The 13,387-nt window shown below is 55.5% G+C and overlaps 2 protein-coding genes across 3 annotated transcripts in view; both read left to right on the top strand.

Moving 5' to 3' along the window:
* The window catches only part of STIMATE (STIM activating enhancer), a 53,256-nt gene extending 45,065 nt beyond the window's left edge, over window positions 1-8,191 (top strand). For both annotated transcript variants that reach the window (XM_045051388.1, XM_006928858.5), the window contains 4 exons: window positions 394-506; window positions 1,544-1,621; window positions 2,400-2,549; window positions 4,421-8,191. In XM_045051388.1, the coding sequence (XP_044907323.1) occupies window positions 394-506; window positions 1,544-1,621; window positions 2,400-2,549; window positions 4,421-4,537 (458 nt within the window). In that variant the 3' untranslated portion in view covers window positions 4,538-8,191. The remainder of the gene's footprint in view (window positions 1-393; window positions 507-1,543; window positions 1,622-2,399; window positions 2,550-4,420) is intronic.
* A 1,393-nt stretch (window positions 8,192-9,584) lies between these two features.
* Window positions 9,585-11,552, top strand: MUSTN1 (musculoskeletal, embryonic nuclear protein 1). The gene is made up of 3 exons (XM_006928855.4): window positions 9,585-9,845; window positions 10,957-11,089; window positions 11,253-11,552. Exons 1-3 carry the CDS (start codon window positions 9,837-9,839, stop codon window positions 11,357-11,359), a joined length of 249 nt encoding a protein of 82 aa, XP_006928917.1. The 5' UTR covers window positions 9,585-9,836; the 3' UTR covers window positions 11,360-11,552.
* The last annotated feature ends 1,835 nt before the right edge of the window (window positions 11,553-13,387 follow it).

Below are 13,387 nucleotides of genomic sequence, written 5' to 3'. Positions count from 1 at the left end.
GATGGGTGGCACCACAGTCACTGGAAAAATCAACAACGGATAATAATAGCAGTCTTGCTTCACACAGCTCTGCCAGTGGACAAAAAGAGCCAGCTCTCCGAGCCCCGGCAGGGAGCACTTACTAACTTTAGTTTTTTTAATTATATCTTAGAATCTCTTGAAAGAAATGCCACGCTGGTATCTCCAAATTAGGAATTCTCTGATTTTGTCTAAAACACTCACATTTGTCTACTTGCGCTGAAGTGATTCTTGGTGCTTTCAGGGCTCATTAAGTGGCTTTAGAGCCGGGATTCTGGTGTGAGCTGGGGGCGTGAGGGCTCACAGGAGCGGTGGGTACGGGACAGAGGTGTGATGTCCGGGCCCCACGTGACTGCACACCCACTGTCCCCACAGGAGACCCTCTGCAGTGTGGAGCCTGGGTTGGGCAGTGTGCTCTTTACATCGTGATCATGATTTTTGAGAAGTCTGTCGTCTTCATCGTCCTCCTCATACTTCAGTGGAAAAAGGTTTGCCTCTTGTCCCTTCTCTACCAGCTCCTTGGGACACCAAGCAAGGTGGTCCTTTTTCCCCTACCTCCCACACATTCCCAACCTTATTAGAAAACCAAATGTGTTGTTTCTTTCTTTCTTGCCTGCATGAATGCAGCCTGGATTCCACGTGATAGGGCCTCCTGTCGAGAGCAGGAGCTTGTTTTTCCACTTAGCCTCCATCTCTTTGGATCGTGCAAACGTCTGCTCTAGGTTAAGCTTTGGGATACGTAATGGAAGTAAGAGTCCCTGCCCTCGGATTGCTTACTGGCTGATGCGGTCTTTAGGCCTCATGACTACAACCCTCAGGAGGGTGTTCTCTACATCTGCTCATGTCCTCACGCACCCGTCTTTGCCAGTGGTTTAATTGAGCCCTTTGGTGGCACAGGAAGCTCCTGGTTGCACGTTGTTCCCAGGGTTCCCTTGGCTTTGCCCTCTGGCCCCAGTGCCCATTTCCTCCATGTGGCCACATGAAACCAGCCAAAGAGCCTTCGGAAACAAGTAGCTCAGAACTTGGCTTTCCTTTGGTTTTATTTGTATCTGCTTTTTATTTTTTAAGAAAATAAACCAAGGCTTTTCAGAGCTGTTGTCCTTCGGGAGGCGGTTGGGGTGCAGGACTTCTGTAAGAAAGCGGCCTGGCACCTCATTGCTAGAGTCTGTAATGAGCATCCACTGACCTCGCTCCCTCTGTCTCCCCAAAGCCTCCCCACCCTCCATGCCTCCTGGTGTGTGGTTGTAAGCCCACTACATTTCCTGAGTCCACAGCCCTGGGCAAGCTGTGAAAGCCCTAACTGCTCCAAGTGCTCTCCCTGGCCTGCCTTGTTAGCAGTCACACTTCGGGACGGCCTGTGCAGCCCTGGGCGTGAGGTGCTCTACCCATCAGAGTTTGGGGGACTGTGGTCTAAGCTATGCCGCCCTGCTCAGGGCCTCATGGATTGACCCGTGCCGCCACCCCCACCCTCAGGTGCCTTCCCTGTGGTGTCTCCCTACCTCACGGAGTCTGCTTCTCTTTACAGGTGGCCCTGTTGAATCCCATTGAAAACCCAGACCTGAAACTGGCCATCGTCATGCTGATCGTCCCCTTCTTTGTCAATGTCAGTGCCAGGTTGCATTTTCCTACCCCCACGTGCTCTCTGCCTTCCAGTGTCCCATTCACAGTTCAGAGTCTGACAGAGAAAGCCCCTTTCGGCCCCCACGTCCCTCTGTGTGAGCATTTGCCCTCTCCCCACCCCCACTCCAGACGTGAAGATGGCAGGATTGCTTTCTCAACAGGCACACCCCATGCTCCAGGCCCCCTGTGCAAGATGGAGGGTCCCGGGAACTGTCTTGCCCTCCCTGCCAGGGGACCTCCCACCAACGAGGCCCACCACATGCATGGCAAGGATTTCTAGATCAGGATGCCAGGCTTCTATCCCTGTCGTTTACACAGAGCTCCAAGAGAAACTCACAAGCACACTGGCTAGAATTAGGAAACAGTGAGAAGAAATGCTACAGGCACCTGGGGCTGACAGATGTGGCCGACTATGCAGGCCAGCCACTCAGCCCGTGGAAGGAGCCCCAACCAGGAGCCCAGAGACCTTGTTAGTGGCTAAGGCAAAGGCTCAAGGCAGGCTGTCCCCATCAGTCACCACCACTCGGGGTGAAGAGGGCCAGGGCTTTCTTGCCGGTTCTCTGATAAGAAAGTAGAAACAGAGGAAGTGGAGAGTGGGTGTCTCTTTGAAAGCTTGTGAGAGAGAGCAGGGGGACTGGATGAGGGTTTTCTTCCCCTTGTCCTGGACGTAATCTGGAGCGGGTAGGAGGCATGCCGACGGGGTCTGCTCTGCTTTCACAAACGGCTTATCCTGGAGTAACGCTCAGGTTCCCTCCCCACAGGCTTTGATGTTCTGGGTAGTGGACAATTTCCTCATGAGAAAGGGGAGGACGAAAGCTAAACTAGAAGAAAGGGGAGCCAACCAGGACTCGAGGAATGGCAGTAAGGTCCGCTACCGAAGGGCCGCATCCCACGAGGAGTCAGAGTCTGAGGTAGGGCTGAGCCCCCGTGCTACCACCCGACCCAGGGAGGTCTCTGGTCTCTGTTTGCATCTGGTCCTCTCAGCACTAGCCAGGGGGAGGGAGGAGAGGCTGACAGCTCCATCTGGCAGGGACCCATCCCTGCAGCCCCTGGCCTTCCCAGGGCAGGAAGGTGGAGCACCCAGTGTGGTGAGGGCTCCGACAGTCCCTCCCCAATCCCTCCGCCAGTGGAGGAAGACAGGGAAGGGAGGGGGGCTGCCTTTCCCTGCCTTTCCTTCCAGGGAAGCTGGCACAGACTCTCCTGAGCCTGATCATTGACCTTTAAGCATTCAGGTGTTTGAATCCCTGCCCACCACTACAGAGCAGCGGAAGTGTTGGCTGAGCTCACCAGAAAAGTCTAAAATGTAGGGGTAGCCAGCCAGACCTTCCCAGGGAACCTCACCTTCCCATATTTTCAGGTTTCCTACATTCAAGGGTTTGGACTTGGAGGAGACTGGTGGTCATAACTAGGAGCATGGAGGCAAAGTTACACTCCCTGGGCAGCCTGCACTTCTGTGTGCTGCAGGGTGGGGCCAAGGCTGCCTCCTGAAAGGGCCTTGTCAGCCCCCAGGGTGGGGCTACAGAAATGGCTGTGGTGACATCTTCCCTGAGAGACCTTCAGACTGCATGAGGTGAACGTGTCTGAAGAGCTCTCTGTAAGACTGATCGTTTTGAGATTGAGGTGTTAACGAAAGCCCTGTGAGGACCCTGGAACAGTCTGTTTAACTCCTGGGGGCATCCTGGAGGGAGTTTTGGAAGCTGGGTAGAAGAGCAGGACAGAGGGTAAGCCCATGTCTTCTCTAGGGGTGCCTAGGATCCGACCCGGGGCTTGTCGTGTTGTAAGAGCCTGGTGAACATTGGGTGAATGACAGACAGCACTACAGGCAGAAGCAATGACTCATGAGCAGTCGTGCTCATGTGGTATGGCATCTGGGCAATGTGAAATCCATCATGGCCAGAGTGGCCTGTGTTCCTCAGGGTAGGATGGGATGACAAGAAATGAGGTACAGGCAAAGGTCTCGGCGAGACAGGCAAGGTGCTTTGTGATTGGGGCGCACATGTACAGGCAGTCGGGAGCCAGAGAGAAGGTTTAATCTGGGAGCCACCAAGGGAGTGGTCCAGGAAGAGGTGATGTCCCCATCCTGCCCCCGGGAGAGCATGAGCTCATGGTCCCCTGTACAGCGGCAACTGTCCCTGTCCTTCTGTGGTGCCCAGAGGTCTGCGGAGCCAGGCAAGTGGTGTGGCAGGTTGGCAGTGAGTGAGTCTGCCCTGGATGCCCTTGCTCCGTGGCCGCGTCATTCCAGGGATTCAGAAGAGTGAAGGGCTCCTTTTGTCTTCACAAGTTACAAAGTTGGCTTAAAGCAGCTGCTCTGAAACCCACCTGCCTCGTATGTGCTCCACAGATGTTTTCTTTTCCTCTTGAGAAAGGGGACCCTTTTGTTTGCTTTTGCTGTATTGAAGGCAACTTCAAAGACCTGTGATGCCCCTGGTCAAGATTGGGCTTTTTTGCCAGGATGACCTTAGGTTGTGGGTCCTTGCTGAGTTTGCTCTGACTGGGGTTCCGTTCCAGCCGGAGGCTGGATGGAGAAGTGGGGAGCACTCCAGAGAGGCGGGTATGTCAACTCGATGCTGGTTTCAGTAGCCCGTGAATATCCTGAGAGTAAGTGAAGTCTGGGGTGGTCTCACTCTGTAAAGGGGCCTCCCCATCACCCTTTCCTCAAGAAACACGAGACCAGAGGCCTCCTACAGGGGTAGGCACCCTGGTGCTGGGGTGGAGGGAGGGCAGAGGAAGAAGGCACCGCTGGTGGTGACGCAGACCGTGCCTCCCCCGCCCCCCGCCTCAGATCCTGATCTCTGCCGATGACGAGATGGAGGAGTCTGACGTAGAGGAAGACCTGCGCAGACTGACCCCCCTGAAGCCCGCGAAGAAGAAGAAGCACCGCTTCGGGCTGCCCGTGTGACACACTCCTGCGCTGGGGTCAGGTTTGGGGGCCCAGCCGGCTGCCGGGTCCTTCCTTCCCTCCTCCCTGCCCTTCCTCTTCTACCTCCGCCCCTCTTGCCGTCTCCGCCCGCTCCCAGACTACTGTGACTCGACAGAGGGAGGACGGGCCGGCGCCGAGGGGTTTGCGGCAGCCGGAGGCTCCCACTCAGTTGCACTACAAACACTGACCAAATATGCAAGCGAGGCGTTTTGTCTGTCTGTCGTTGTCCCAGACGGTGTTGTGAGGGACCCAGAAGCCCCGTCCTGTGTCTGGCTGGGTGGCATCGAGGAGGGAAACACGCACACACACGGGCTGTGGGCAGAACCTTTCCGCAAGGCTCTGGGCGTGTGGACACATAACACGTTTGGGGCCAAAAGTCACTCATTGACCAAGTTGGAACCGCAATGCTTTCTTACTCGAAATGGCTTTGTAACTACTGATTTCTAAAGCCGGTTTTATGAGCTGTCACAGTGTTAATGTTTTTTGAGTATGTGTTTATTTCCTATGGGACTAATGGGCAAAACATAGATTTTTTAAGTCTTCCGTACGCTGTTGACTTTTATATTTTTAAGTTATATTTTCATACTATTGTATTTAAAAAACTCTTTTTAATCCCCAAAGAAATGGGTTTGTTTGCCTTCCATGAGATGTGAACTGGTGGGAAGAAAAAGTCAAGAGTTTTGTTAATTTGGAATATTTGTAGGCAATCTGCGATAAGATGAGGTAAATGGTCTCAGCAGGAAGGGAGATGAAGCCTTATCTGAAAGGAACAAACCCAGTGAGTCTGTGTGGGGCAGGCCTGACTGGGAGGCAGCTGGTCTGAAGGTCGATCTAGGGCCCCGGTGCGTGTGGGACAGGAAGTGCTCTGTCCAGTGGCTTGGTTTTTCTGCTGGCAGGTAGAGGTTTTAGTTAAATGTGACCAAGAAAAGAGCCTAAGAGGTCTGTGTCCAGAGAAACTGAGACCTCGAGGAGGCCAGCCCTGTGTGTTCCCTGTCTCTCTTCAGAGCCTCCAAATCTGTAGTTTAAAATTCAGTCTGGGCCTCCTTGCCTCCCGCTGGTGCAGCCTTCAGAACCAGCTGCTGGACCAGCCCCAGGAACTTCCTCTCAGGCTGCCCTCTGCCTGTTGTCTTACTGCATCCCCTTGTTTTGCACAATAGTCTGAGGAGCCCCTGCCTGCCCAGTGATCCTGTTTCTCACGTCCTTCAAAGATACAGGGCAGCTGGGGACGGGGCAGCTTGAGGTGCAAGAGCTTACCATCTGCCTCCACAGGTAGGCGAGGTGCTTCTAAGCCCATGTGCCCTCCCTGGGGAGCGGCCCCACTCCTCAGCATGGCCACAGGCCCCCGTAGCTTTAGGAGTCTGCTGACCACAGTGGAATGGGTTGGCCTGGGCATTTGCCCTGCTGTGGAAGCAGCACGGTGGAGCAGCCAGGGTTTTGTCAGCCCAGAGGCAGCCACAGAAGTTAAGGAATAGATAACTACACCACTAAGGTGGGAGCTGGAAGTGAGACAGGTGCAGAGAGGCCACGTGGTCCAGAACCTTCCTTTTAGACCTACATACAAAAGTGCTGTCCTTACGTGGATTGGGTCTGAATTGTAGCGTGGGAGCCAAACTGTTAAGCCCTGGGCCTGCCTCACCTTTCACATCCCACCCAGGGGCAGGGCAGGGGGAGTGGGCTTCTCAGCCTTTCTTCCCATGGGAGTCTGGACCCAGAGGGCTGAGAGGAACTGGGACCTGTCACTGCCGTGAGCAGCGACTGTGCAAAAGTGGGCATCTGCCGCAGGAGGCAAGATTGCGTGCAAGACTAGAGGCTGTGTCCGCTTCTGCCCTCATTTAGGCTGTTAACCCCCTCCCGTCCCTGGCCACGGTGAGGTGTCTGCCCTGGAGAATCGGTGCTGGGGAAGACCAGAACTAACGTTGTGCCTGCTGCACATCAGCCCCTCATGGCATTGCTGGCTCCCTGTACTTTTCCCTCCTGTTTCATTTTGTCTGAACAACCTGTGCCCATCGCTGTTTCCTGTACCTTACTGAGCTCAGAATCAGAGATGTGCTTTCAGCCTTGAGCTCCAGGCACAGCGAGTGGGAGAGACACAGTCCATGAAAGATGGAAAGTAGGGGTTATGTAAGCCTCGACAATCTGCTCTTCCGAAGGCCCTTCCCAGTGCCTGCTGGGCAGTGGGTTTGGGGGACAAAGTGGTGGAGAGTGAGTGGTGGTTTTTCCCTGTATCCTGGTTTTCAATAAGGGCTTTAGTCTCTGAGCCACAGTCATAGAGCTGGCTGACTAGGGGATGAGTGTCTAATCATAGAGGGCCTTGTGGTGTGTGGGACTGGACAGTGTGGCCTTGCCTGTTTGGCCTTATCTTCCTGTGTGTGTGTGTGCATGGGTGTATAACACACACACACACACACACACACACACACACACACACACACAGAGTTTGTATTCCCTGGAGTGTTTCCTGCAGTCACTGGGGGTTTTTCTGTGGTACACTGTCCCAGGAGAGACCAGATGCAGAGGGCCATGGTCAGAACTTCCCCTGAGCTGTCCTCCCTCCCTCCCTGGGATGAGTCTCCTCTCCACCTGCCCCAAGGTGCCTTACGAGGTACAGCTCTTTACCCAGCCACATGGCAAGTGTCACTGTGCTTGAGAAACCATGAGACACCAACTGGACATTGTGTGCTGTCCATCTGATCTGTCCAAGCGTGGACCTTGGCCAAGCCATGCATGATGAAAGCTTATAAGTCAAGGTCATGAACAAGTTTCTTGTAACTGATGGAAATAACCTGATGAGGTAAAACTGTCACATCTCAATGGAAGGAATCATTGTTGGCCTTATTTCCTTTTGTTGTCAGTGGCATGTGGACAGTGGCAAAGGGGGATGTTGGTGAGATCCTGGGCGGCAGTGGCTTCTTGGTCTGCTCAGAAGACCTTCGAGATAAGGGCCCGTGGCCCATTAGTTAACCCACAGGCATGCTGGTGGCCTCCTGCCTCAAGCTTTAACTCATGCCCCTTCCTGGCAACAGGGAGTCCTAGGCGAATATTGTCCTATCATGCCTTTAAAGGGAAAAGATAAGGCTCAGATCCTAGGCAGTGTAGTCCTGTGGCCTGCAGCACAGAGGCCCCATCTGTCAGCTGCCCAGGAGCCCACTCTGGCCTCCAGACAACAACTCACTGGCCTTTTCACAGCCAGGCCAACATAGACGGCTCTAGGAACTTCTCATTGGCCAAAGCAGCCACCTTGTAGGGTGTAGGGTTGGCGTTGAGATGTTGCACACACTTCCAGCCAGGAGTGGAGAGCTCTCTGCTTTGCCCTGTGCGGCACTGGCAGCTCTGAAGGGCTTTGCTCTTGGTGAGGGACTTCTGGTCCAATGGCTGTCAGCTCCTTGAGCTCCTGGCTGGGTGGGTGGGTTGGTTTCATTTGATTTCTCTTTTCATGATGTTTCTTAGAACTCAGACCAATGTGAGCAAACCATGGCCTATTTCCACTGCCCTTCTGGTGGGGGTGTTTAATCAGTGATGACTCACAGAAACCCATTTTTGAAATGAAAGGGAAGATGATGTACTTAACATTGTACAATGGTTTACAATAAAGTTTCACATCTTAATACATTTTTAAAAAAAAAAAACCCATCACTTGTGGCTTTTGGTTGTGTGTTCTTTGGAGTTGAAACAGCTTAATGGGGTCAAGAAGATTTCCCCAGTGAGTTAGAAGATTCTCCCCCAGGAAGCCAAGTGTGAATGAACCTACATCACCTCGTGACACACACCGGAGCCAGAATCTGCCAAGGGAACAAGCTAAAAGTACTCTTGCCTTTTCCACTTACCTGTTAAGGCGAGTAAAAGCTGCTTTACCTCCCCCTGAGGAGCAAGCAGTACTGGGAGGTTGAGGGGTGAGGAGCAAGGCCACGGGGCTGGCAGGCAGGTGCCTCCCTGGGCAGAGCCAGCTGGGGTGGCGGGATTGGGGGCAATGCCAAAGCACCCTTCCCAGGCTGGGCCCACCCTCGGTGCCTTTCGGCCCCGTTTGCAGTCCTGGGTCCGTGCCCCTGAGCGCTGGTCTCAGATGGAGCCTGGCAGTCCTCTCATTGGCCTCCTGGGACTTGGAGGGGGAGACTGGAGGCGTGACAGCAGTGGAGTGGTATTCGGGATAACCAAGTGTCAGTGCCTGGTGGGGTTCTGTCTGCCTGGAGCCTCCAAGGATAAAAATAATCCCCACCACACACTGACCAGGAGCTGGGATGTGGCCGACCTCCCACCCACATCCCCTCCCCACACCCATCTCAGGTGGAGAGTTCTGCCTTGCGCCCCGAGGGTCTCCCCTTCAGGGATGGGCTATTAGGAGCTAGCAGAGAGCTAAATGGCCTTCAGGAGAGACCTTGGGCCTGTCCCTCTCTCCACAGCTCAGTGCCTGGAATGGGCTTGGATCTCGCCCACCTGCTTTCAGCAACCTGAATGTCAGGCCAGGCACCTTTGGGTGACCTCACCCAGTCAGAGGCTCTGTGCCCTTCCCTGCCTACACTCACCAGTGCCCTTACCACAAAGCAGGTTTTCTTCTGGTCCTTTCTGGGCACTTTACCTCCCGCCTTTTGTCCCTTGGCTACCCTTGCACTAGGAGCCAGGCAGAGGGCAAAAACACAGATGAAGCAGCTCCCCGAGCTTCTCACAGCCTCAGCTGCTCACCTGTGAACCATGGGGGGCTGTGCTCACTGTGAGCAAGTGCTTCCAAGTGTCACACACAGGAAGCTTCTGCTCTGCTGCCATGCAGGATGGAAAGTCTCTTTCCTCTGGAATCCATAGAAGGGTAAAAGAGAGGGAAAAATAAGCTCAGAGCGGTCCAGCCTAGCCCAGGGCCCTCCCTTCCCTCAGGGACACCCACCCCATTGGGATGGACTCTCCCAGGTGGACAGCTCAGGCTGCCACACACATTCCAGGACCCACGCTCATAAATCCTCATTGCGCACTGCCAGGCCTGGCACCTCCCGCCTGCGTAAGAGCACTTGTTCTCGAGGGCCCCGGGTCTCCCCAGCTGTCCTTTTCCACCGGGGCTGTGGCCCCCAGGCAGCAGTGCTCAGCGAGCCCCTATCATCTCTAAGAATAAACTCTGAAGCTGCAGGCTGTGCGGACCTGAATCATCGGGAAGCCCATCGAGGAGGGGAGTGGCTTTCCGGGACAGGCAAGTGGACTATATAAGCCCCAGAGGGCTGGCGCTGCCCCGATCTCTTCCACCGGCTTCTGCCTGCCAGAGGGGAGCCTTTGCAGCAGCTCTCGCACAACGCCCACCATGTCCCAGGTAGGAGGACCGGCACAGGCCGGGTTGGTGCCGGGGGGGTGGGGATGGACAGCTGGACACTGTCACCTCTGACAGTTGTGTCCTGAGCTGAACTGCAGGCGTAACGAGAAGCTCTGTGAGCCCCTGGGAGGCCGGGGCTCAGGAGGGGCAGCACTGGGCCCCAGCTTGACGGCAAACCCCCATTTATCTTGGGTTTGGTGTTCTGTGGCTTGTCAGGAGGGTAGAGACAACATGTATGATACTTCAATTTGTGTCTGCCTTTGTGTGTGAAGAAGTTGACCATAGGACTCGTTTGTAGCCGTGTGTGTGTGTGTGTGTGTGTGTGTGTGTGTGTGTATGTGCGTGCACGCCAGGCGGGATCTGTGGGTGCATAACTTCCCCCAGGCATCTCCCCAGCAGGATATATCTCGGTGCAGGGGGTGTACTGTGTTGCCGCAGGATCCCAGCCCAGACTCAGGGACCAGGAATTCCCTGCACCTGTCCCCAGGGCTTAAGAAGGAATGAGGCCTCAGACTCCTGGGCGCCTGGGGTTGAATGGTAGGATAAGCACTGAGTCTGAATATCCCCAGTCTGGAGAGGGATGGACTTGTAGGTCAGTGCTAAGGCATGCTAAGTGGAGGTTCTCCTTGCTACCTGCTCCATGGATGGGTGCTGACTTTGGACCGACTTCACGGGCATCTGATTCTTCCACCAGATTCCCACCCCAAAACGCACGAGGCAAATGCCGGCAGTTTGGGGGAGAGAGAGACAATCCCTGAGGGGCCCTTGCCACCCGATGAGCAGATCTTGGAATTTACCCAAGGAAACTCCACTCAAAACCAGCCCCTTTCCCCTTTGCCCTTCGTTCCCAGGCCTGAGCCTGGCCAGACAGGCAGTGTCAGGCCACAGTAGCCATGGTCCCCATGCTCCTGGTCTGTGGGGGAGGTAGAGAGAGACGTGGAGGCGAGGGTGGGGCATGGTTGGGAGAGCTTCCTGGAAGAGGAGTGTAGCCTTAAATTGGCTTGAGTTCAGTGACCAGAGAAGAGGGGTCTCAGGGCCAAGGCAGTGAGGTAGGAAAGGGCTTTCACTCTTGAGGCCTCGGGTTGTAAGATGAGGTTCTGGGCTCTCCAAGGCTGGTGCTCAGGAGGCCCCCATCAAGAAGAAGCGCCCCCCCGTGAAGGAGGAAGATCTGAAGGGGGCCCGTGGGAACCTGGCCAAGAACCAGGAAATCAAGTCCAAGACCTACCAGGTCATGCGGGAGTGTGGTGAGTATCCTCCTGGGCAGTGGGGGTGGAGGGGGGAGGTGTCAGTGGTGGGGGGGGGGGTGGGGAGAGGGGTCCCAGCATCCTTTCCTGAGTCCAGAGCTCCTGAGCAGGGGGGGCGCTCCCCACAAATGCCCCTGCCCACACCTCCCCATCCTGCCCACAGAACTAGCTGGTTCCACCGCCCCGTCGGTGTTCAGCGGCACCCGGACCGGCACCGAGACCGTCTTTGAGAAGCCCAAAGCTGGACCTGCCAAGAGTGTCTTTGGCTAAGAAGTGCACACCATTCCTCTCGCCACTGCCAACTCCTAGATGCAGGAGCCTTTCCCAAAAACTTTTTTTATGCCAGAATGCACCTTCTCACCTGCTGCCTCTGGGACTGCCGCCTGTCCCTCAGAGCCCTGGTCCCTCAGCCCAGGGAGTCTGCACCGGCACCTAGGGAACAATAAAGAGGATGCCCAAGTGACTCCGGCATTTGGAGGGTGTTAGTTGGTCACCAGCCATAGCCGCTCAGTGTAGCGGAGGGGCAGGTGGGGTAGGGGGTGGGGCATGTTCTGTACCCTTTGTGGGCTTTTGGGAGGTCCCAGAGGATAAGGCAGGTGCCATTACAGCCACTGCCACATGCCAGAAAGTCTTGGACGTGGTGAACTGGCGCTGAGCTGTGGCTTCAGACCAGTCTCTGCCTTTCTGAGTCTCAGTTTTTCCTCCCATCTGAAAAGGGACGAGAGCTGGAGCCTGTTGCATAAAACAGGCCACAGTAACACTGCTCAGAGTGAAGCAGGTGGGGGCCCGAGGCTCACCCCTCCCCCTGCCTTCCACAGAAGATGTTGAGATGCTTCCAAAGACCCCAAGGCTCTGCAGGACCAGGTCACCTCAAAACCCCTTTCCTCTGGGGCCCTTAGTTGTACCACCTCCTTGCCAGCTCACACCCCTTAAAGACAAAACCAGGTCGAGGCCCCTTTCTGGCCAGTGGTAGTCTGCTTACTGAGCTGCTCCTTTCTCAGACTCAGGGTGAGCCTCCCCCTCGCCACTCCCACCGGTCCGCCTGCATTGTGAGAACTCCAGGTCCTTGGCTCATGAGCGGTTCTTCCGTCCTCAGGCTTCAGTGTCCCCTGTGTGCGTGGAACTGTCAGACCCAGGGGACTGCAGAAGTCTGTCCCCCTGTGACGGCAAAGCCATAGGCAGTCCTGCCTGCTGCCTGCACGGAAGTCCACCTGTCCCCTGGGCATGTGGGGGTGGCTGCTTGGAGCCTTCCCCACGTTCTCAGCCAGCATGGCGTCCTTATATAGCTGTCTTCAGGCTGGGCCCGTGCTCTGTGCCCCGAGTGGCCCTTCTGTGGGGCAGGGCCTGGGCCTGCTCACCGTGCTCCTCGGCGCGGGGGGGAGGGGGGGGGCGCGGCTCTTTGCTCAGATTGCTGACCGGGTGTGAAGCCCTGGATGATCCCAACCATATTCAGAGCCAAAGGGCAAGCAGTATAGATGCGCACAGAGATGCTTTCTGGAGGGGAACATTGACTTGCAGCCAAAGACACATGCTCCTGCCACTGATGGAGGGGAACTTGGGGGCCGGTCACTGCCTCAGAACCTTGTGTGGGCCCCCGAAATGGCTACTCCCCTCCCTCCCCACCCCCACTGACAAGTGCCACCAAGTCACCCTCCTTCCTCAACCCAGGGCTTGGCACCTGGCCACCACTTTTCCTGAAGCAACTTTACCTTATCTATGGCCAGACTCGGGAGCTGGGCTGTCCCAGAGCCGCCAGGGACGCAAGCACCAGCTGCATCCGGATCCCTTAATATTTATTCATTTTATTGCTATTTGTTATAAAAGCAGCATTTCAAGTTTATTAAAGAAAAATTGAAAAAAGCTACTGGTAATCCTACCCCAGGCCCTCGGGTGCATTCCTACGGGTCTGGGCTCAGGACAGTGGCACTGCCTTGGTGTGCTGATGGCTGGGTGTCCTGCGCTTTCTCACGCAAGCCGTGAATCATGGGCTCCCTTGGCACGACCGACCTCCACAGGCTATCTGAGTGCATACACCGCCACAATGAATCACCCCCTTCAGGACTTGTGTTGCACGATTTCCTATCAATAAATTACCCGGAAGGAGACTTCCGGGCCACAAGGTGCAGGCATCTTTATGGTTCTCAGTTTGTATTGCCAAAGTGCGGGTCTTGTTCTGGCGGCCTTGCTGGAGTTGAGCCAAGAGCCCTAGCTAGGTTAATGGGGGCTGACAGCAGCCGGGGACCCAAGGAGAGAGAAGGGGACCCCTGGACCCAGCCCCTCTCACCCCAGAAATGAAGT

This window comes from Felis catus, chromosome A2, assembly GCF_018350175.1.
Source record: "Felis catus isolate Fca126 chromosome A2, F.catus_Fca126_mat1.0, whole genome shotgun sequence".
NCBI classification, from domain to species: domain Eukaryota; kingdom Metazoa; phylum Chordata; class Mammalia; order Carnivora; family Felidae; genus Felis; species Felis catus.
The sequence above is the reverse complement of the archived record's forward strand: the minus strand, read 5'-3'. Positions and strand labels throughout refer to the sequence as shown.